Genomic DNA, 23,850 nt, shown 5'->3' on the forward strand with positions numbered 1-23,850 from the left:
TTGATAAAAGGTTTAACTATGATAAAACAACAATATAGTTCACCGCAATTTGTTATCTTCTCTAATTTCATCAATTTTACAGGCTATTATTCTCTCAGTATACAGAAAGAAAACTCGACGTGCAAGTCTAGTCTACTCACAGAGCCAATCAGACATAGCTCCAACATATCAAAGGATGGTTTTGTTACGAGCTTATTAGAATCTTATTCACCACATCAACTGGTAATGCATAGGCAGGATCTACAGCTTTCACTCCAGGATACTCAAGAAGTGACAGACCTACCAATGCCAACACAAAAAACATATATCAGCCTGAACACTAAAAAACACTAATGGCAAAAACCTGTTTTGAAGAGAAAAGAATGATGGCTTTAAACTAGCATGTTACCTGCAACTCCGAAGTAAGTGTGGAAAACATCGACAGCGTCATCTGGCCTATCTGAGATACCTCCTTTCTCTAAATCCTGGATGATAATTAGATATGAGAATGGAGGTCATGAGCAAGCAACTGAAAACAAAATTGCAAAAAGCCAAAAACTGATTCTTTAATAAGTGCAAAATCTAGAAGTGAAATGAATACCTGGCAGTCTAAGATAAATTTAACAAGCTTTTCTTTGTCAATCCAGTGAACTCTGTCGATCATAATCAAACTAGACAGTACCCACCATGAGTAGCAGACCTGAAAGCAGGACAATACCAAAGAGCATTCAGAAGCATTTGTTTGAGGATCTAAGGAGGGCGGGCGAATTTTTAATTTTGTAAAACAATTTATAAGGAAATCGATATCTCACATCTGGAAGCTTCTCTGGTCGACCATTTAGACCTCCTGACTTCACTTGGCGCTCACACAACCACCAACCAAGAAGGTCCTTGTCAACATGATGCAGAGCGCCCGTTATAGCAAGAGCACCAACACAGCAAAAAACTGCAGTAATAAACCAATAAAATTTGACTCTCACCAAAAAAAGTGTAATAGAGTAGGGGAAAAAAAAAAGAAAAAAAAAAAAAAAGGAAACCAAGAGCTTATAAAAAGTAACCAAAATTAGTACAGCTCAAAGAGTATGCATCTGTGAGAATGGTAATACTGCAAAAGTCAATCTATTGAAACTCTCTATAAAGCAAAAGAGGATCATACCATATCAACCATAATATTAATCCATAGCTTCCTCACATGAGTCACATGACTTACATCATCTTGATTTGTACAGCGAATAAGCAGTATATTGAAAACTAAAACATAAATCTCCCAAGCAGTGTGCTTTCGACTTCCTCCAAAGTCCAAAGCAGTTACAGTTAGTATGATGCTTTACAAGTGGGATTACGTTATATAGTCTTCTGAACACCATAGGATTTATAATATTCCTAGATCATAAGATTTGAGATATTGATAAGCCAACAGTTTTAATTTAGTTATATCCTATTATCCTGTGTCCTAACCCAACCTGATACAGTTATACTGAAACCATCCTAGACAAATTTCTGATAAAGAATATACAAAACTAGACAGCAGCATTATCAGCTATTCAACCACCATCTTATTCCCACTAAGGTAGCAATTGGAAGATCCATGTGTATGCAACCTTACCCTTACTAGCAAGAGACTATTGAAAAATTATTCTCAACAAACAAAAAAAATAAAAAACCACAGAAAACCTATTGGTATTCATTTTGGGTACAAAATACCTATTTTGTAAAGTATACTGCAAATTGAAGAGTTCCAAATGTCTCTTGATCTTACAAAATTGGTCACTTGAGTTGAGACGGAGCCCCTTTACTCTTTGATCGATTCATGGAAGGGGAAGATCGAGGTGAATGGAGAAAAAAAAAAAAAGGACAAAGCTATAGGACTATAGCAATGCATAGATTCCTCAGACCAAAACTCTGGCCTAGCACTTACCAGTGATAGTTTAAAGGACAGCAACTAGTATACTAATGTAAAATCCATGACAATTGTTGATTGCATGTACATATATACAATAGAGTGAATAGACACAATGAATGACAGAAGACCAACTTCATCTATATAGACAATATCAAGAGTCATAAACCCTATAAATCACTATTAAAGTGCACCAACATACTTTGTCCTGCATGTGATTCCCCACCAGGCGTGCATCCAAATCCCCCATCTAGGTTTTTGCACCTTACAATGTAGTTCACAGCCTTCTCCACATCAATTTTGTCCAATTGATGTAGCAATGACAGACAACAAATTGCAATATATGAAAATCTAGAAATATGGATAAACCTGAGTAAGCTTCTCTCTGTTTAAAGAAAAAAGGCATGTAAAAGGACAAGACAGAGAATTGCAAACATACCTGGAATCCACTTCTCCCCAGATGTCTCCTGAAAACGATCCATCCTCATTCTGCAACTGCACGATATCTGAGTTGCAAGGTTAAGGTCCCATGAACAAACTGGAGTGTTCTTGCTGTGTGATTGACTTACTTGACAAAAGAAAATAAGCTGTTTATCCCAATAATATTATCAAGATCATGGTAAATTAGCAAAACTCGATGAGTGCATACAGTATTTAACTACAGAGCTGGGTAAAGGTCACAACTTACAGCAGGCAATTTCTTGTCTCCTCAAGATTCAAACAATAAATTTCAGCAAAATATCATTTTATAGATAGCATGATACCTTAACCATACATAATATAAATGAAAAGAAAAACACACAATCGGAAATAGTTTTAGAATAAATTGAAACTTCACCACGTCATAAAGGATACATTTTGTCACCTTAGCAACGTCAAGAATACGTATCTTATCAAACAGAGCTAGAACTTGAACAGCACTGAGAGTATAAAGAATATGTGGATCATGTCCGATATTACCACCGAATCCACCTGCATAGGCCAGTCATTGTAAGCATATGACATATTACTCAAGTATTTACAGGAACAGGACAAAAATCTAGGAACACGATAGCTACATACAGTGAAGATGTGGTTTTAGTAGATGTAGGAAGCCTTGTGTTTCTTGCTAAGAGGCTGGCATTCCACAATCTTTTTCAAATCAGTTCTAAATTAGGCAGTTTAATTGAAGAATTTCAACCAACAATTTTCCTTAGACAAGAGTAAGAAACTAAGAATGTATTGGAGAATTTCAACCAACATTTTTCCATAGATAAGACTCTAAGAGAAGAATGTATTTCATATAAAAATAAGAAGAAACAAGAATTTCACCCAAAAAAAAAAAAAATCTGATTTGAATTACTATCAATAATAAAGACAGACCAGACTCATGTTGACACTGCATCAGCCATGAAATAACTTGTTCTTGATCCACGACTTGAAGCTTTCCCAAAAGATCCAATGTTGTCAGTCCCCAGTAAGCACCATTCATCCTAAGGTGCTCCATGACCACCGATTCAAATCCGTCCTTTTTCTATGGACACAAGTAGCAAAAGATTTACACACCAAAAAACTAATCACATACCCAAGACATTAAACAGGAAAAAAATAAAAAAGATCAAACCTTCTCGACAGATAAGACATATCGGACATGCTTCTCAGCTGCCAACTCCACCATTATGGCTGTAAACCTACCTTATGTAGGTTAATCAAATTATTGAATAATGAACAATCATCTCTCTATTTATTCATCTGCCCAAATTTCACTCTATAGAAAAATTCAATCACTCGTTATATGCATTCTTTCATAAATTGAGTAACTATAACCAATAGTTAAAGAATCCACCTTAGAAGAACCCTAGATTGATTATACTTACAATTAAATTAACGATGAACCCTAAATTGTGAAAATGATATTCGATGATTAACAAAAAATAAAGATATATTACCTCAGAGCCGCTTCGAGAAAAAGCTCAGAAGCCGCTTCAATGGAGAACTGAGAAACCGCTTCAATTGGAGGAATACTGTCAATTGTCAACAGTCAAGGATTTTTTTTGTATTTTTATTTTTATTTTTATTAAGGAGCTCCGAGTTTTCAAGCGATTTCCATAAATAATGCTATAAATGTTTAAAACTATTTCACATAATACCGTCCACGTCGGCTCGGATTTAATGTTTGGTTTCCTTCCAATATAAATCGCTAATGATGATGGCGGTTCTACTTAATATAGAACCATTAGCGGTTCTATATATTAAGTAGAACCTATATTCAGGGGTAGATTTAAATAAAATCGAAATTAAGCCAAACCTTATAATCAAAAATTCAGAATAGTGAATGAAATTCCCGTACATGAAGGTTATGTCGACGACGGCAACAGTCGAAGGTGATTAATCCGGCGACAATTTGGAGTACCACTGGGGCGATTTCGCTGACTCAGTGAAATAAAATGGGGAATCTTGCTTTAGAAGATGAGAACTTTGAAGTATTTCATTAACTAGATTAGTTCCCGTGCCATGCATGAGTTAAGAAATTTTTTATAGCATATAAATATTCGTGTAAAATATATGTCAAATCTTTTTTATTTTAAGTAATTATATCATATAAGATTAGAGAATTATTTTTGTAAATAAATTTTGTTTCTTTAATTAAATTTTATTCAAAAAAAATAACTAAGAACACACCAGAATGACACGTGTCATTGCCGGTGTGTTTTTAGTATATAGTTATTGATTGATTGATTGATGATTGATGATTTTATTCAATTCAATTGAGCAATTGGGCTTCCTACATTTTGTTGAATGACAACCGCTATTCACAGTAGCGGTTCATTTAATAAAAACCGCTAATACTTTTATTAAATGAGCCGCTATTGACAATAGCGGTTTATTTTTACAAAACTGTTATTATTATTAGCGATTATTAGCTTCGGATACCCAAACCTTCCACTAATCCTACATGGACGGTATTGTATGAAATAGTTTTTAAACTACACATTTAAGGAAATAATTTACGTTTTAACATTATTTACGGAAATCGCTCCGGAGTTTTCTTTTCTTTTTTTTTTCCTCCGTATGTTTTATTACGCAGTATTACTCTAATCATCTACTATTCTACTGTATATACGGATTACGGAGTGCTAAATGTTCACCATTCGGGCTAATTCGGATTCGAGATTAGTTTTGGGTGTTTAGGTTCTAATCCCCTCCCGGTTGTTGTTGTGGGGGATTGAACACAAATCCTTCCTACTAAGTGTAGTTCCAATCACCACTACACCAACAACCAATTGGATGCTAAATATCAATAATGAAACTTGATTCAGTTTTTTTAAGGAGGGAAAGAGTATTTTTTTTGCAAAAAATATCAATAAGGATCTGTTCTCTTCAGCTTAATTTCAATTTATTTCAACTCTTAATTTCCTCATCTTATAAACAATTCATTTCAATTCAATTCTATACAGTTCAATTCAACTCTTAATTTCCTTCTCTCATAAACAATTTATTTCAACTCTATTAAGTTTATTTCAGCTCAGTTTAGTAAATCAGAACATGCCCTAAGTTGGTATCTAAATTTAGTAACTCTAGAAGAAAATTGTTAAGTTTAGATACTCAACTTTGAGTCCAAAAAGTGTGAGCCCTTTATTAATATTATGATATATTTTGTAATTTATTTAAGTTTTATTTTTTAAAAAACTTATAATATAGATTTGGTGGGCCATAAATTGAAAGTGACATTAGTATACTTTCAAGAGTCTCACCATTGGAAAATTATACTTCACACGAGTCGCTAAATTGAGAAGTGGACTGGGTATCACCATTGAAGGTAAAAAAAAAAAAACTCATTTTGTATCTCAATATTCAAAGTTGAGTCTCACCAATAGAGATAGATCAATCTTAACATTTTACCAAGCAAAGTTTGGTGGAGTTGGTGGGAATTCACTCTGTGATTTTGAGGTCACAAGTTCGAGCCCACTAACTACAAAATGTTTGGGAAGAGGGGGGATTCCCTCATCTCCCCCCTTCCTATCATACTCTCTCAATCCCTATTTTCTTTGCCACATTTAATTGTGTACGGTCCTTATATTTTTGCCCATTTGATTCTGCACGATTTTCAAGGTGTGTATTAAAACGTCTTTATATTTATTTCTATATACCTAAAAATTATAAAAACGTAATATTAATAAAATATACTCATACAATGGAACGATTCTAACAAGTATGACTAAATTATTTTTTCTAGATTAACATTTATTATGGTCAAAGTTTATAAAATTTTACCAAAAAATGAAATAAAGGGACGGATAGAATACCAAGTAGTTTATACTTTATACTAATGTAGTAATGTTAGTATTTGGTGGTACGACTTAGTGACTTACGAGTAGTCGTATTTTTCTTCTTTTGTCTATCTATTTGTCACTTTTACCTGCATCTCCCTCTTTCCTCCATTGAAGCGTACTCTGATTTCTCCATTGAACCGATTTTTAAGCTTTCTCTCATCTATTGAAGCAGCTTTTAGGTAAGATTATTTTTTTTTTATTCAAACCATCGAATTTCAATTTCACAATCTAGGGTTTATCTATAGTTTATTTAATTTATTCTAATTTTCAGTATAGTCAAGTTAGGGTTCTTCGATTGTCGACTATTGAATTATTTGAATTTCTGAAAGATCATATTGAGTGAATTTGTTGCTAGAATTTTGTTGATTTTATTAAGCGAGATGATTTTAATGTATTTTTCGAGCCTAATATGATAATTGAGTCAGATTTGATTGATAAATGAGTTTGCAGAAAGTTGATTATAGCAATGTTAGGATTGAATCATGAAAATGTACCTATTCTCCCAGGGCGAGGGCGGTCGCGGAGCCGCTTATCTTGCCCTGGCTCAAGATGGTCCTGATTCATCAATCAAAAACTTGTTCTTTAAGTGTGGCATGCAATTGCAAAATCATCCATTAAATCATTAGTTTATTAAAGTAAATGCAAAAGTGTGATTCTGAATTAGGATTTAATGCGGAAGAGTGTTAACAGTGAATACAGATTGAATTTTAATTTAGAGTTCTATATTGGGTTTGCTGATTTTTTTTGGTGAAATTGGGAGAGGATAAGATGCATACGAAGTATCGGGAAACAATATGAGGGAGTTTCTAATCATCAATCTTTATCTTCAACTTGGTCTCCGTCTCTACGATCTAGCCATTAGAGCTTCACCTTGCTTGTGAATTTTTGGTTTGGGATTCCTTTCTTTTTTCTTCTGTCACAAATTTGGCATTTTTATGCCTGCCTCAAACTATAGAATTCCCCCCTTTTTCTTTCTTTCCATTAAATTTGAGGTCAGTTAGATGCAGTCCTCTTTTTTATATACTGAAAACCCCATCTTTCTTAATTTTAATTTTTGTGAGCTAAAACTCTTAACTTTTTTTTTTGGTGGCTTGTGTCACTTGTGTGCAATGATCTCGATTTGATAGGGGTGGATGAGGTTTTTTAGAGTAGATTTTGCTTTATGATTGTCATAGGTTGAAATTGAGGAAATTCTTGCAGAATGATATCTATTAGAAATAACTACATAACACAATTGTTGGCCCAGTGCTGGTAATTTGTGTGAGACAATCTAATTGTTATTCTGTGATCACTAATTGAAATTGGTTAAGTGTTCGTTGATGGTTTTCATGCTATGCTTATGAATCAAACTGAAACCATGGTGTAAACTGATGTTTACGTTCTTTTTGAGCTTATGTGTATGTGTGTGTCTTAATTACTTGTTGGCTGTATCCTTGTTATGTCACTATCATTAGTAACTACTTTGTCTACTTGCTCTTCTCAACTCATATTGGTGCATCTCATTTGCTATAAAGATTTAGTGGCTGAAATCTTGAATCAATTGGAATACATTCAAATTTAGTTTGTCTATTAGACTTTGATGAAGAGATGTTTTGAGCATTTGGTTTTTCTCTTCTTATAACTATTCTTTATCTTATTCAAATACTTGTTATTGTTTATTGTAAGTTTGATCCTTTTCTGTTTTGGCTTACTTTTTTAGTCAATGGCACCAAAAGCCAAGGAGAAACCTAAAGGGTCTTCCTCACAGCCCATCATTGCCATTGAGGATCTCTTTACTTCTCTTAATAAATTCATTGGACGCTCAGAATACGAGCAGGCCACCAAAGTCGCAGAACAAGGTCTCTATTCCTCACTCTGTCTATATCAGAGTTTCAGTTATTCAGATAATTTTCTAACTTTAATTTGTGGAGGCACTCTTTCAGTTCTGTCAAGTGCTCCGGGTGATGAGGACGCTCTTCGGTGCAAGATTGTAGCTCTAATCAAAGCTGATAACATTGATGAAGCTTTTGCGGTTATTCAGTCTTCACAGAGGCTTCCGATTGATCTAAATTTCCTGAAGGTATGAACATGTTGAATTTTGTAACTCATATTTGACGTTGATGTTCTACCTTGGTTTCTGTTTATGTTTGAATTAGATAAACAGCATGTTACAGTATACATTTGGAAGCATACCAATTGCCCAAAAAATGAATGAGCGATTTTAATGGTGGTATATCCGTGTTAAGGGCACATTAGCAATACCTAGCTTGTTGTTGGATCTTGAGGTTTATTTTTTTGGTTGTGCTTACAATCCTCACGTGGTTTAGTTTCTAGTTTTGAGTATATTCACAATTTTATCCTTCTGATAACAAGGGGCTAATTTTAGTCGACCTGTAATCTGATAGGACACGTGTGTACTACCTGTCTACCTTATATAGAAAAGAAACGTAGGCAAATCAATAAGACATTTAAATTTCTTTAGTCCAATATAGTCTGAAAGTTAAACAACATTGAATCTTTTGACTCCATTTGATAAGGTCATCAGTTTTTTACTTACCATAAAATTTTTTAATACAAGGTATTAGTGTATGGTTATTTGAGGTAATACCAATGAAGTTTCCTGATTCTTGGAATTCTTTTTCTGTTGGACCTTGTTCATAGAAGTCCTGGATGCATTATTTTAATTGGAGATGGATTTAAGTCATTTAGGAATGTGATGCGGGGTCCAGTCTATAGCGAAATCATTGCACCACGTGGTTAAAATGCCACTGACTAGATTGCTTGTATCCTATATTTATGGGTGGGTATGGAAAAGAATTTATAGATATGTTTATTTCTTTCTTTGTCTGTTTCAATGATTTCTCAAGTTTTACTCAACTTTAAGTGTCTTGACTTCTCCATGTGCAGTTATCATTTTGCCAATCATATACTTCTCATTTCAATTTTTGTTTGTTGATGGATTAATAAATGCTCTTTTAATGGTCATATGCTCCTTAGGCATATTGTTTGTACAGGCTAAACAAACTAGATGAAGCTTTGGAATCCTTGCAAAGTCAGGAGAGGAGCACTGCAACTATGTTGCTAGAATCCCAGATATTGTATCGTTTGGGAAGGATGGATGCTTGCCTAGACATTTATCAAAAGCTTCAAAACTTAGGTATTGACTCGCTAGAGATCAACTTCGTTGCTGGTCTTGTGGGAGCAGGACGGTCATCCGAGGTGAAAAGAGTTCTGGAATCTCTCAAGGTTAAACCAACAAGCAGCTTTGAACTGGCGTATAACACTGCTTGCTCTTTAATCGAGACAAATAAATTTGTGGATGCAGAACAGCTTTTGCTGTCTGCTAGAAGGTAAGATTCTAATTATTTTCCTTATTTTGTTCTAGAAGGCTAGAAGGCGATTTACATGCTTTTAAGCTGAATGTATGTCATTAGTAACTCCATCTTTATATTCCTATGCCATATGGTTCAGTAGCACTTGCTGATTTTTGCCCCTCTCTACTACTTCTACACCACTTTCAGTCACATGCCAGTTTTTGTTTTGTTCTGGTCAGTTGGTGACTTGAAGTCAAATACTCATATTTATCCAAGATTTTTAGTTCATTACCAAGTATAGAAATTGTTTTGCATAGTTGAGTGTGTTTATCTCTTCTGAGATATGTTTGCATGATCAGTGAGCAATATTTGCTGTGCAACATTTATGCAAAACAGGGAAAAGCCTCCATAGTCGGGGACTTGGGAGATAATTACATTAGACTTAAATTGTTGAAAGGATCTTTGAGTTGATTTTGAAGACTAATGATTTATTTATATGTTTTCAGAGTGGGCCAGGAATCCCTGATGGAAGATAACTGGGCAGATGACGATATAGAAAATGAATTAGCGCCTATAGCAGTTCAACTGGCATATGTTCAGCAGGTATAAATCGTGTGGCATCTGACTTCCTTTACCTTTGAATGTAGATTTGCTGAAAGGCTCAATTTTCCTGTCTTTTCAGCTCCTTGGAAATACACAAGAAGCTGTGCAAGCATACTTAAACATGATAAAACAGAATTTAGCTGATGAATCGTCCCTTGCTATCGCAACAAACAACTTAATTTCCCTTCGAGGTCCAAAAGAAGTTTCTGACAGCCTGAAGAAGCTTGATAGGCTTATAGACAAAGGTGATGGAGGCCAGTTTCGGCTGGCTCGTTCTCTGGAGTCAAAACTCTCAGTCAAGCAGAAGGAAGCAGTCTATGTTAATCGAGCTCTTTTGCTTATTCATGCTAACAAAATTGACCAGGTAACTTCAGTCTTGTCTTAAACAGAGTGTCTGTCACATGTTTACTTGTTTGTTTCTTTATTTTTATTATAATATATCCTTGTGTACCATTTCTGCACCAACTCATACTTAATAGTTCGTATATCAAAGACATGAAGTAGCATTGAATGCACTATCTAATTTTCAGGCTCGGGAACTTGTTACTGCTTTAGTGGGAATGTTTCCAGACAGCGTGACGCCTGTGCTGCTTCAAGCTGCAGTACTGGTCAGGGAGAACAAGGCTGGCAGAGCCGAAGAAGTGCTGGGGCAGTTTGCTGGAAAGTCCCCTGACAAGTCAAAGGTATTTCTCCTTGCCAGAGCCCAGGTTGCTGCTGCTGCTGGTCACTTTCAAGTTGCTGCCGAGTCCCTTTCAAAAATCTCTGATATACAACACATGCCTGCTACCGTGGCCACTATTGTTACCTTGAAAGAACGTTTAGGAGATATTGATGGTGCTGAGGTTGTATTAGACAATGCAATCAAATGGTGGTCCAATGCAATGACTGAAGACAACAAACTTACTGTTATCATGCAAGAGGCTGCTGCTTTTAAGCTAAAGCATGGTAGACAGAAAGAGGCTTTGGAGTTGTTTGAGGAACTTGTTAAGAAGAATAGCAATGTTGATGCTTTGGTGGGATTAGTGACTACTGCTGCTCATGTCAATGTTGAAAAGGCTGAAGCTTACGAAAAGAAGCTCAAGTCTTTTCCTGGTTTGAAGGGAATTAATGTAGATGAGCTTGAAACAACCTCTGGGGCAAAGCCCGCTGAAAATGGATCTCGTCTTGTGAATATTGAAGGGCATGATGAGATTAAGAACAAGGATAAAACTAAGAAGAAAAGGAAAAGAAAGCCAAGATATCCAAAGGGATTTGACCCTGCTAATCCCGGCCCCCCACCAGACCCAGAGCGTTGGTTGCCAAAGAGGGAGAGATCTACTTTCAGACCCAGGAGAAAGGATAAGAGGGCAGCTCACGTTAGAGGCTCCCAGGGTGCTGTATCTCGGGATAAACAGGAAGCTGGAACTTCTGATGGTCCTATTCGTAGTTCTGGGGCTGATAATGCTGATACAAAGGCTACAAATTCAAAGCCAAGCCAAGCTAACAACTCGAAAGCAGCCTCTCAGCATACTGGTGGATCTAAATCAAAAAAGAAGTCAAGAAAATAGTCAGTTGTTTAACCTTCATTGCAAATTTTTTTCCTCCTGTCAGCATTTTTTCTTTTGAGATTTTGCTCTCATTTTGGGTTTATGTTGTGTTTGTGACCCTTTTTTAGTCTCACATGACAGTTAAATATTTTTGGTCTCATATTTTTGGACTAATAGTAACACAATTAAATCCACGCATAGAATCTAGAATTATTCTGCATGCTTTTGCCTGTGTTTAACAAAGAATAACGTAAATCTATGTTCTCGTCGACTTATGTTAAAAGAACTGTACTTATTTATGCTAAAATGAAATTATCTTGCTGAAATAAAATTATTTTTGCTGAATCCTACTAGTTGACATACCCTTTTATAGTTTTTGACTTTTTTTTTTTATGAAAATTGGCCCCAGGTAGTTTATTAACCCCAAATTGCTACTCTTTACTGCTATAAATCCACCCAATTTTCATAGCCAATGCGCCTGCACATGGTAATATGTTTACATTTATACTTCTCAAGGGACCAAGTTTAGGGCTAAGTAAGACTACAAGCTTGTCTTGAATGTACGTCAATATTCGATCCGTTCCAAATTGGTTTCAGTCCTCTCAAATAAATTTCTTGGTTTAACCTATGATGTAGGTTGATGTTGCTTGGTATGGCATCAAACTCCAACTTTTAGAATCATAACAATATTAAGGTTGGATAGGAGTAGTCATAGGACTCTTATTATACCAAGTTACCAACTTATTAGAGCAAATTTTGTTGTCTGTTGAGGTTAGGTTCAAATGTGAACAGCCAACAATATTTGATATCAATCAACATAGGGCGAGATTATTGATGGATGGTGGCTCACTGTTGCTATCTTTAATCTTCAAGTGTTGAGAGGGAACTAGATTCCAATATTAGCAATTAATTCTTTGGTACTCAGACTTATAACAGAGACTTAACTACATAAGAACAGTTGTATAGAAGTTCATGGAAGTTGTTAAAATTACTCTCAATATGAATTTGCTTATATTGTGTATTATTCTGCTTTTGCATGTTTTCATGTTTGCTAGAACCTTTGGCCACTCTTTAGAAATCTAACATTAGGTACATGTTTGACAACGGAATGATATTGCCCATTTTGTAGAAGACTATGATCAAATTCCTGTGGTGTATCAAAGAAAGTGAGTGTTTCTAGCCTCGGGAGGTACTTGATTCCCGATGGCACCTGCAGTCTTGGACTTACGCCGATTTCCATATGCTGAAGTAGAGGCAAAGCACCTTTGTATATAGTCAAAGTCTCCAGAGCTTGCAAATCAAGGAGATGGAGAATCTTAAGCTTCTTGAACCCTGCGGCGCTAATTTTTAAAGTGTCACCACAATATGCATCCAACAACTGAAGTTCCACTAAACTAGGCAATGTTTCCAGGCATTCAAGAGGATCAACATCGTCTATGCATGACCACCTTAGACGAATTTTCACTAGGCAGTGGAGCTCGAGGATCCAGCTAGGGAATGGTGGTATCAACGGTCCATTCAGACAGAGGCGTTTAAGTGTTGAAGGAGGCAACTGGAAATGCTCTAAATCCATCCATTCAGTTTTATTTTTTGAATATACACTGAATGACTGAAGGCATTCCATCTTTTCAATTGCAGCACATAGATCTCTCCCATCTTCTAACTTGAGCCCAACAATTCCTAGCTTTCTCAACTGCCTCAAATTTCTTAGCTCCTTGATCACAGTACTATTATGCTCCACATCAACAAATGCCAGCTTCTGTAGCTCCCCAAAATTCTCCAATACCCTCTTTGGTAACTTCACTCCTATCGTCTTCATGGTGTGGAGACTAAAAGCAGGATCATGCTCGTAGCAATATGCAAGAAGATGACGTAGTTTGTGGAGCTCGTAGATTTCAGCAGGAAGCTCATGAATGGGAGTTTGTTTCAAATCCAATGTTTGGAGATCTTGAAGCTTACCAATAGAGCTTGGAATCCTTTTAACTCGTGTATTTCTTAGGCTTAAATACTGCAAGTTAAGTAACTTTCCCACTTCCTTTGGAAGTTCATCTATGGGAGCATTACATAGATCAAGAACTTTCAGCTGGCGATTGTTATTCAATGCTTTAGTTAACACCTTGGGCCATAGCTTTACTGGTGCTGTTGAATCTGTTATCAGCAGGATGGACCGGGTGTTCGACTTGCTTCCGATAACAATCTCCTTTGCTGGATTTGCTACTGCATTATTGGAGCTATGGTCTATGTTGATGGACAATCGTCGAGGCTCCACACTTGAATCAGCAATGTTGGAGTTCTTTTCTGGAAGAGCGTGACAAAAATTCAACTCCTTAACCTTAGAAAGGATTATTTCATGCAGGAATTCAGAGACTCGTAATGTCTTAGGTTTGCCAGTAGCATCAGTGCGCTCAACTTCAACTATGTTCATACTAATAAGTCGATTGATGCATTCTTCAGCGACTTCTTCGAGTGTCAAGTTACTGCTAGGTTCTCTTACAATAAAACCTTCAGCTATCCATAATCGAATGAGCTGCATTCGATCAACAGGACAACCTTTCGGAAACAAACCAAAGTACAGGAAACAAGGCTTCAGGGGACTAGGCAAACTGTGATAACTGCGAATCAGGATGTTGTGAACTCCTGGTAGATAATCTTGTTGCAGGTAAAACCCAAGGCTTTGATGCACTTTTTTCCATTCATAGTGGTCATATGACCTCATAGATAGAAAACGGCCCATTTCTAAAATAATGAGTGGCAGCCCTTCACATCTTTTGACAATGTCGCGAGTTAGATCCTGCAACGACAAGGGACACTCTCCTCTACGGCTTTGAAATGCCTTTTTGCAGAACAACTCCAACGCCTTTTCTTCTGTTAAAGGCTTGAGTTTATATAAACCATGATTTGAGCCATCAAGCCAAGTACGGGCTACATTCTCGTAGCGTGTAGTCATTACTATTTTGCTGCCTTTGTTATTATCAATTTGTAACACCCTTTTGATGTAAGTTGCCAACTCCATGTCCTTATCATGATCTTGAATATCATCAATAACAACCATGTACCTAAGAGTAAAACAAGGATTTTAAACATGACATATAACTCTAAAATACCAAGCTTAAAATCATACAGTACAGTACATCTTAATATGAATATGAAAACATTAGTTTGATAGAGAATTTGAAAAATAAGTTGTAATGGAACAAACACAATAAATTGTTGCATTAAAATGAGCACAGTATATAAGTTGTGCTATCATCACATATATGCACATACTGTAGACCTACAGTTTTGATCATGTTGAAATAATACTGAAAATGACATTGTAAATTTAAGGATATACTCATGATACCTCTTCTCCTTAAGATAGCTTCTCACAAGATTCTGCAAGGACACTACATCAGTGGAGTCAGTCCGATTAAGTGTAGTGTAGGCGTCTGCATTCTTGTCCGGCCTTCCATCATCGTTACAATGATTGATCCTGCAAGCTGAAATTTTATGAAGTACATTGATTTCATTAGTTGCCTCATAAAATTGTTTGATCATGCTTTTCAGTACGTCGACACAGTTGTATGGCCGGGATACATGAACCCAAGCACGGATAGGGAAGTAGTCTTTTACTACTGCATCATTATAAACACTCCCAACAACTGTTGTCTTTCCAAGCCCTCTCATGCCAATCACAGCTATCATTGGAGATATCCTCAAATCCTCGAAATCCTGTAAGCCTAGCAGCCCTATTAAATCTAGTTTAGCTGTTTCAACACCCACCAATTCATATTCCTGGGTTATGCACACAGGAGTACTTGTGGGTTGATAAGCTCCTTGAATTCGAATGCAGTCGTGCTCCTGCAGAGTAACACTACTACTGCTGCTGCTGCTACTACTGCTCCTGATGCAGGAGTAGGAGGAGTAGGTGTACATGTCTTTTCTCCTACCGAGTTCTTTAGACCTTTCGCGCAAAGACTCAATGGTGGAGACAATGTTTCGTACGTTCAGTGACATATACTGCATCACCTTACCAAACGCATTTTCTTTTTGGAAATACTTATATTCTTCAATGACATCTTCTATCTCATCAGCCAATGCTCTTACTTGTTTTATCCATTCTTTTACAGACTCATCCCCTTCTTCGGCCCTCTTATCTGCATCCTTTAGCAATGCTAACATGCTTTTCAGCTCATTGCAGATATCTTTAACTTGGTCTCGCAAACCAATTATTAAAGAGATTTCATCTTTGATTATAGGATACAATAATTGGATAGTGAATTGAACTGTACTGTATATATCTGCCATTCTTGTTCGGTTCCTTCAGCTACCGAGTGAGCTTTCTGGATGCATTTGTAGTTAATGAATTCACCTGCTGGATGCACATCAGATCAATCACTATATATGAATGCTTCTTCCGTTCTACTTAAGTTGACACGTTTAATAATCCACTTTAATTTGACTATCTTATGTGGATTATACTTCAAATATCAGCTTTTTAAATTTTAATTTCACGTATTATTAATTAAAGATACAATGAATTTGATAAATGCATTGGCAAACATGTAAAACAAAATTAACAGAGAGGACGTACTAAGGAGTAAGGACTACTAACTAGGCACCTAGGGTGTTTTTGTGGTCCTAACAAGATATCAATGTACCAATCCAGCCTGGTGGATTGATTTTTAGTCCATAATTATTCGTAGAATCTGAAAATTAATTAAGCTCATATATTACTCGTGAATTAAGCTCATCAATCACTCATGGAAGCATATAAGAAATGTACATAAGAAATGCTCATCTTTGTCCAAAAAAAAAAAAAAAAAAAAAAAAAAAGCACATAGCAACTTACCGAGTATTAAATTAGATTTATTTCGATATGTGTTTTCAAAATAAAACTACTAATACATAATTAAAGAGAACAAGGCAGGAGTGCTTTGCGACTTGTACAACTATACAAGACAGATGGGTAATCATAACAAATTTAACAATAATATGTTGATTTATGAACTATGTACCAAGGTAGCTTAACTGGAGGAATGCCGGAATAATAGTGGATATGGTAGATAACTCACCTCGTGACTTTGAGATCACATCATTTATATAAACTTTGGAGTAGGGGGTTAATCTACCTGCTGAGCTCTGTGGATAACATTTAGATTGTATTAGATGGAGTGATTCTAAAAGATTAGATAACAGCAAACATACATTTGAAACTTAATTGATCATGATAAATACCATAATAGATTTACCTCTGAAATACATATGGTAGGTTAGTTTGGGATGTTGGATCTACCCTCAGCTCATCAACATAACGAAAGCCACAACCACAACCACAGCCGAAGAGATTGATCGGCGGTCCGAGTTGATTGTAAATTGTATCAGATGACTTAAAAAAAGAATTGGACGGATAGTATATATGAAGTATAGTTTATAATAGTTGAAGAATATGATTAGGAAGATGATGAGAAGTTTGTGAGCAAGTTCCCGGCCACTGACTAGTCAAGTAAACTGTCGTGTAAAGTACGTAGAATCTAGAAGACATAGATAAATGATGGAAGACCTTACTTATGGTCGAGTCAATGACGCGTCTCATTCGTATATACAATATACTCCATTGGTCCCATTATTCCATATACTGAGTCTTAGTCCATTAATTGCTCGGGTAGACCTTACTTGGGTTTCATGAATGAATGGTCCCATTCAATTTCACTCCAATTTTTATGTCTTATTCGTTTATAATCCATTAGTCCCATACGAATCATATCATATCATATAACTAATATATAAATCTTACAGGTCAGGATTTATTTTAACATATTTTTGTAAAATAGGATAAAAAAATTTGGATAGATTTGGTAGGATAAAAAAGTTATTTTAGAGTGAATGATTTGGTAGGCCAAGTGTTTTGTTTCAAAAGAATGAATTGCCCGAAGTTCCATCTATAAGCCATAGAAGCTGAAACTTTTGAGCTCTGGTATTGAGTTTTTGTTTATAATACAAGTATCATATTTGGTGACAATGTGACTTGTTGTTATGGTAGGTACCTTAAGTTGAAGTCCATTAAAAGGCTAGACAAGGATGCGAAGATATGCATTCTTAGTGAAATGCAACCCATACCTTAAAAGATTACAGAGGCATGTTTAATTTGTCTGTCTGACCTTGATTTCATCTTGCTTGTCACAATAATTAATTTGTGGTCATGCAGGAGTCTGAGGTTTGTAAACAACCCAATAAACATAAAAATGACTTTTCGTGATATACCATACCCTGTTTGTACAAGTGACTCCATAGATTTTTTTTTTTGAAAGTTTAAAATTGTTAGTGTCTTTTTTTGACAAATGAAATAAAAGCAACTTTTTAAAGTTCCTTTATTTATCTCATAAATATTCTTTGTCTATTTTTGTCTGTTTTTCACTCACTAATATCTTTCACCATTTTGATTTGCCGAATTGATTTTCTTTTTGTTGCTTCCTTTGTAAATATTTTTTCGTCTTCAAAATTCATGGGCATATGATTTTCCATGAGTAAATCTTAAATCTATGCCAAAATAATAAAAACAAAAAGTAGGATGTTAACATTAGATATAAAGAGTCAAGAGTGATGGTATCTCAAAATCAGGTCTTTTTCTGCTATAGCTTATAATGAGTCTGTTATACTAATAAGCAATAAACAGAAATAACTTATCTCTTGATGCGTGAACCAAACTGACAATAGCCGCGTCGTGGAGAACCACTGACCTAAAAGACGATTCCGCGCTACCTCCCGGTGCAGTAGACAATTGCGGTCGCCCTCCAGGATAAGCACGGCGCCGGAGTTTATGTGCACTCACAAACCCGACTGGAACTCAGAATACTTGCCCAGAAAACAGAACAGGAAGAACATGTGTTTAAATAATTTTAGAGAAGAGAGAAGACTGATGTGTGTTATCTTTTGGCTGAGAAAACCACCGAATATTTATAGGGTGAAGAGGAAAAACGGGAAGCATAAAAGGTGGGAAGAACCTGGCCAAGAAGATGACCAGATTAATCTAGTCAGTCAACAAACGAGGCAAGAAACAAGGGAGTGAATTAATCAGCTAAAATCAAGGGATTAATGGCTGATTAATTCCCACAACAGTCAGAAAATCCCAACAGTCAAAAACGGATACTTGGAATATTCTGTTAACAAGAAAAAGGAAATAAAATTTCTCCAAAAAGATAACAAGGACCCACGCCCGCGCATCGCATTCCCCAAGACCCCAAGTCCCGAGGCCCGAGCCCGACCCGACCCGGCTCGGCTCGGCGCGCGCGCGCGCGTGTGTGTGTGTGGAGTAACACACACCTCCAACTTACTCAACTAAGTAGTGCTAAAGCACTACATTATAAAAACAAAGAAAAACCTTCCTCCCCAATCAATGTGGGACTTTTCCCCTTCCATTGTTTTTCTCTCTCTCTCTCTCTTATTTTTTCCTAACACTCTAGCATTATATCAAGAACTTCCAACAATCCCCCACAGGTTCGAAGATATGAAAAGAATGAAAGAAAAAAAAAATGAATTCTGGGCAAAACAAAACAATTGCATAAGTGTCAATGTCTCGCGACTTGAATTAACACATAGTGGACATCAAGCTATGATCCCTCACCTACCAAGTGACCTTCGTCTTGAACTCAGTAGGGAGTTAGGGACCCGTCACTTTGAGCCACACAATTGAACATGTATAATATTCTGAAATTCCGCGAATAAAGGTGACGCATTATACTGGCCATACGTCCAGCCTGGATGCTCATAGGTGCTCTAGAGTATAAGCCCACGAAATACTCATAGGAAGCGGCCACACTTCCACACCTAAGTAGGTGAACTCCATCAAGTGTGAGCTACAACACACCTCCAAAAATATGGATATGGGTTCATTAAGAGCCGTATGCTCATCCTCTTTCTCATATGTAGCTAAGCACAAAACAAACATCTAGAGATGGACAAATAATATAAAAATGTGCTTCCGAATTATTACATAACGTTCCCCTTTGAACTCATAGTGAGTAGGAGTTCATTATTTCACAATTCATACAACGGGCTTTAGCCCCATCTCTTCCGATGTTTCCAAAACTAGTTTTTTACATAGGCCTTTAGTTAACGGATCCGCAATGTTCTTTTCGGACTTTACATAGTCCAGTGATATCACCCCTTCAGACAACAAATTTCTGACGGCTTTATGCCTCAGACGGATGTGTCTCTTCTTCCCATTATAGGCATGGTTGTGTGCAACAGCAATAGCAGCTTGCGAATCACAATGAAGTGCAACTGAAGGAGCTGGCTTCCCCCATAGTGGAATATCTGCAAGCATGTTCCTCAACCATTCTGCCTCATGACCTGCCAATTCAAGAGCAATAAACTCAGATTCCATAGTAGACATAGCAGTACAAGATTGCTTACAAGATTTCCAGGATACGGCTCCACCCCCAAGGGTGAAGACATAGCCACTAGTGGAGTTAACTTCATCATTATCGGATACCCAGTTGGCATCACAAAAACCCTCCAAAACTCCAGGAAATTTGGAGTAGTGCAAACCCCAATCCATAGTACCCTTAAGGTACCTAAGCAACCTCCTTAGAGCAATCCAATGATCACTGCTTGGATTATGAGTGTACCTGCTCAACCTACTAACAGAATAAGCAATGTCAGGTCTAGTGTAGTTCATAAGAAACATAACACTACCAATAATTCTAGCATATTCAGACTGATTAACTGGATTACCATTATTTTTCTTTAAGTGGAAACTTGGGTCATAGGGAGTCTTAACTGGATCGACATTAAATGAGTCAAACTTTTTAAGAATTTTTTCAACATAGTGTGACTGATTAAGACAGATGCCATTTGGAGTCCTTTTGATTTTTACTCCCAAAATCACATCTGCCTCACCCATGTCTTTCATTTCAAAGTTCGAACTCAAAAACTGTTTTGTCTCATTTACACGATCCAAGTCAGTCCCAAAAATCAACATATCATCCACATAAAGACAAATAATTACACAACCATGACTATCATGCTTAAAATAAACACAAGAGTCACCTTCATTAACATGAAAACCATTACCAGTCATAGTCTTATCGAATTTGTCATGCCATTGCTTTGGAGCTTGTTTAAGCCCATACAATGCCTTGACTAACTTACAAACCTTCTCCTCTTGTCCTGGAACAACGAACCCTTCAGGTTGGACCATGTAAATCTCCTCATCCAAGTCACCATTCAAAAAAGCAGTTTTGACATCCATTTGATGAACAACAAGACCAAAAATGCAAGCAAGAGCAATTAAAGTCCTAATGGTTGCAATTTTAGTAACAGGGGAGTAAGTATCAAAATAATCAATGCCAAACTTTTGAGTAAAACCCCTTACCACTATCCTTGCCTTATACTTGTCTATGGATCCATCGGCCTTTAATTTTTTCCGAAAGATCCATTTACAAGTAATGGGCTTACAACCTCTAGGAAGTTCAACCAATTCCCAAGTGTTATTATTGAGAATTGATTGTAATTCACTATCAATTGCTTCTTTCCAAAAAACAGCATCAACTGACCTCATTGCCTCATCATAGGTTCTTGGATCATCTTCCAAAACAAAAATATGCACAAAATCATCATCAATTAAGGAAGATTCAGATAAATAAGAAGTAATAAAATCAGGACCAAAACTATTTTCCTTTCTTGCCCTTTTGCTTCTCCTTGGCTCCAAAACAGAATCATCGTTAGTAATAGGAGCATTAGCAATAGGTAAACTAACAGAACTACTAGCATGCAATTCACTATCATTAGAAGGAGACATTTTCAAAGGAAAAATGTTCTCAAAGAACTCAGCATCTCTTGCTTCAATGATATGACCACCTGCATAAGAGTTGTTAGCACCTTTAACAAAGAAACGATAAGCTGCACTTTGATAAGCATAGCCAATAAAAATAGCATCAACAGTTTTGGGACCAATTTTATCCCTCTTGAAACTAGGTATGCCTACTTTTGCTAGGCACCCCCACACTTTCAAGTATTTCAGGTTTGGCGCTCGACCTTTCCATATTTCGTATGGAGTCTTGTCAAGCTTCTTGTGAGGAACCCTGTTCAAAACATGACAAGCAGAAAGAATAGCCTCCCCCCACATGTTATTAGGAAGCCCAGAACTAATAAGCATAGAATTCATCATATTCTTTAAAGTTCTATTTTTCCTTTCAGCTATACCGTTTTGTTCGGGTGAATAGGGAGCCGTCGTCTCATGAACAATGCCAAGTTGCTCACAAAATGCCTTAAGAGTGTCAGGGCTGTACTCACCACCCCTGTCACTCCTAACTCTCTTGATCTTTTTGTCTAACTGGTTTTCTACCTCAGCTTTATATTTGAGGAACATTTCCTCAGCTTCGTCCTTAGACCTGAGAAGATAAACCATGCAAAAGCGTGAACAATCATCAACAAAAGTAATATAATACTTTTTACCCCCTCTACTTTCGTGATTATTAAAATCACCTAAGTCACTATGAACAAGTTCCAGTACTTCAGTCTGTCTATCTACTGATTTAAATGGTTTTTTAGTAAATTTGGCTTCAACACAAACTTGACATTTCGAAAAATCAGTTTTAGAAAAACTTGGAATCAAATTTAAGTGTTTAAGCCTTTTAACAGAATCAAAATTAACGTGGCCTAATCTAGCATGCCATAAATCAATAGACTCAGCAATATAAGCAGAAGAAGTACTAGCATTCTTATTCATAGTGTCAATTTTAACATCAAGAGTAAAAAGCCCCCCATTACAAAAGCCCTTCCCCACAAATTCCCCATTGCGAGTAAGAACTAATCTATCAGAATCAAAGGAGAGCTTCAGTCCAGCTTTCATGAGCAAACTGCCAGAAATTAAATTCCTGCGCATTTCTGGAACATGCAAAACATTAGTGAGAGTAAGCAATTTTCCAGAAGTGAGAGTGAGAACGATCTTCCCTTTGCCTTGGATAGATGCAGAGGCTGAGTTGCCCATGAAGACATTTTCACCTTCAACCTTGTCATAGGTAGTGAACATGTCCTTGTTGGCGCAGATGTGTCTGGTAGCTCCAGTGTCAACAATCCACTCAGCAGCATTACCTGTAAAGTTAGCTTCTAAAACAACAGCAACAATAACGTCAGAATCTTCAATAAGGTTTGCTTGACTTTGCCCATTCTTCTTCTTGACCCTGCAATCTCTAGCCCTGTGACCAGTCATACCACACTCATAACAGATCCCCTTAAACTTGTACTTCTGAATTTTCCCATTAGGCTTAAGGTTACTGTTTTTGGCTTTGGACTGGTTGTTTGATTTGGGTTCAACAAGGTTGGCTTTGGCAGAAGAAGAGGAAGGGAAAACAGAAGGGGCTTTGTCTTTGATACGGTTTTCCTCCTCAATTTTGAGGTGGGCAGCAAGTTCCTCTAAGGTTAGGTCTTTCTTTTTGTGCATGAGTTGGTTACGAAAATCCTTCCAAGAGGGAGGGAGTTTCTCAATCAGAACAATAGCAAGGGTAGTATCACAAATAGACAGACCTTCAGCAGCCATATTAATACAAACACTCTCATAGGCATGAATCTGATCAATAATAGGCTTATCATCAACAACTTGAAAACTTAACCACTTACTAACACAATAACGTTTATCAACTTAATCTCATATTCAGACAAATCATCTTTATCAACAGGTTCAACAATATCATCAAGAACATATGCAACATCAATCTGCTCCAAATAAAAACGCATCCTAACAGCCCAACGTTTATAATTCTTTCCATCAAGAGGTTCTAGTTTAGACATATCAGGAACAAGGAATTTGGAAGCCATGATCGTCTTTTAGATTGTTATACTAATAAGCAATAAACAGAAATAACTTATCTCTTGATGCGTGAACCAAACTGACAATAGCCGCGTCGTGGAGAACCACTGACCTAAAAGACGATTCCGCGCTACCTCCCGGTGCAGTAGACAATTGCGGTCGCCCTCCAGGATAAGCACGGCGCCGGAGTTTATGTGCACTCACAAACCCGACTGGAACTCAGAATACTTGCCCAGAAAACAGAACAGGAAGAACATGTGTTTAAATAATTTTAGAGAAGAGAGAAGACTGATCCACGCCCGCGCATCGCATTCCCCAAGTCCCGAGGCCCGAGCCCGACCCGACCCGACCCGACCCGACTCGGCTCGGCGCGCGCGCGCGTGTGTGTGGAGTAACACACACCTCCAACTTACTCAACTAAGTAGTGCTAAAGCACTACATTATA

At 36.8% G+C, this 23,850-nt stretch overlaps 3 protein-coding genes across 6 annotated transcripts; 1 reads left to right on the forward strand and 2 right to left on the reverse strand.

The window, feature by feature from the left end:
* On the reverse strand, nt 1–3,959 carry LOC145629495 (geranylgeranyl transferase type-2 subunit beta 1). Of its 3 annotated transcripts, none has more exons than XM_081682107.1 (10): nt 3,808–3,959; nt 3,483–3,553; nt 3,242–3,392; nt 2,735–2,851; nt 2,319–2,385; nt 2,082–2,230; nt 792–925; nt 581–679; nt 389–464; nt 1–279 (listed from the first exon to the last, which is right to left on the reverse strand). In XM_081682107.1, the coding sequence occupies exons 2-10, from the start codon at nt 3,534–3,536 to the stop codon at nt 185–187; spliced, it is 942 nt and encodes a 313-aa protein (XP_081538233.1). In that variant the 5' UTR covers nt 3,537–3,553; nt 3,808–3,959; the 3' UTR covers nt 1–184. The 3 variants fall into 3 exon arrangements, with proteins under 3 accessions (XP_081538233.1, XP_081538234.1, XP_081538235.1); XM_081682108.1 differs by having other exon boundaries at nt 3,483–3,549; nt 3,808–3,950; XM_081682109.1 differs by having other exon boundaries at nt 3,483–3,541; nt 3,808–3,900.
* Nucleotides 3,960–6,229: 2,270 nt separating this feature from the next.
* LOC145629496 (uncharacterized) lies at nt 6,230–11,774 on the forward strand. The gene is made up of 7 exons (XM_081682110.1): nt 6,230–6,371; nt 7,892–8,030; nt 8,115–8,251; nt 9,169–9,521; nt 9,992–10,088; nt 10,168–10,452; nt 10,619–11,774. Exons 2-7 carry the CDS (start codon nt 7,895–7,897, stop codon nt 11,633–11,635), a joined length of 2,025 nt encoding a protein of 674 aa, XP_081538236.1. The 5' UTR covers nt 6,230–6,371; nt 7,892–7,894; the 3' UTR covers nt 11,636–11,774.
* An 815-nt stretch (nt 11,775–12,589) lies between these two features.
* On the reverse strand, nt 12,590–17,139 carry LOC145629497 (disease resistance protein RPM1-like). Of its 2 annotated transcripts, none has more exons than XM_081682111.1 (4): nt 16,846–17,139; nt 16,669–16,735; nt 14,958–15,965; nt 12,590–14,670 (listed from the first exon to the last, which is right to left on the reverse strand). In XM_081682111.1, the coding sequence occupies exons 3-4, from the start codon at nt 15,899–15,901 to the stop codon at nt 12,666–12,668; spliced, it is 2,949 nt and encodes a 982-aa protein (XP_081538237.1). In that variant the 5' UTR covers nt 15,902–15,965; nt 16,669–16,735; nt 16,846–17,139; the 3' UTR covers nt 12,590–12,665. The 2 variants fall into 2 exon arrangements, with proteins under 2 accessions (XP_081538237.1, XP_081538238.1); XM_081682112.1 differs by having other exon boundaries at nt 14,958–15,968.
* Nucleotides 17,140–23,850: the final 6,711 nt, after the last annotated feature.

The sequence above is a fragment of the Chenopodium album genome, chromosome 4 (assembly GCF_948465745.1).
Source record: "Chenopodium album chromosome 4, dcCheAlbu1.1, whole genome shotgun sequence".
NCBI classification, from domain to species: domain Eukaryota; kingdom Viridiplantae; phylum Streptophyta; class Magnoliopsida; order Caryophyllales; family Amaranthaceae; genus Chenopodium; species Chenopodium album.

Coding starts and splice junctions, on each gene's coding strand:
- LOC145629495 (XM_081682107.1), bottom strand. CDS start 3,536: ATGGTGGAGTTGGCAGCTGAGAAGCATGTCCGATATGTCTTATCTGTC. Junction 3,393..3,482: donor ATGTCTTATCTGTCGAGAAG/GTTTGATCTTTT, acceptor TTGTGTCCATAG/AAAAAGGACGGATTTGAATC. Junction 2,852..3,241: donor GCAGTGTCAACATGAGTCTG/GTCTGTCTTTAT, acceptor TGGCCTATGCAG/GTGGATTCGGTGGTAATATC.
- LOC145629496 (XM_081682110.1), top strand. CDS start 7,895: ATGGCACCAAAAGCCAAGGAGAAACCTAAAGGGTCTTCCTCACAGCCC. Junction 8,252..9,168: donor TTGATCTAAATTTCCTGAAG/GTATGAACATGT, acceptor TATGCTCCTTAG/GCATATTGTTTGTACAGGCT. Junction 10,453..10,618: donor ATGCTAACAAAATTGACCAG/GTAACTTCAGTC, acceptor TCTAATTTTCAG/GCTCGGGAACTTGTTACTGC.
- LOC145629497 (XM_081682111.1), bottom strand. CDS start 15,901: ATGGCAGATATATACAGTACAGTTCAATTCACTATCCAATTATTGTAT. Junction 14,671..14,957: donor AGCTATCTTAAGGAGAAGAG/GTATCATGAGTA, acceptor TTTTACTCTTAG/GTACATGGTTGTTATTGATG.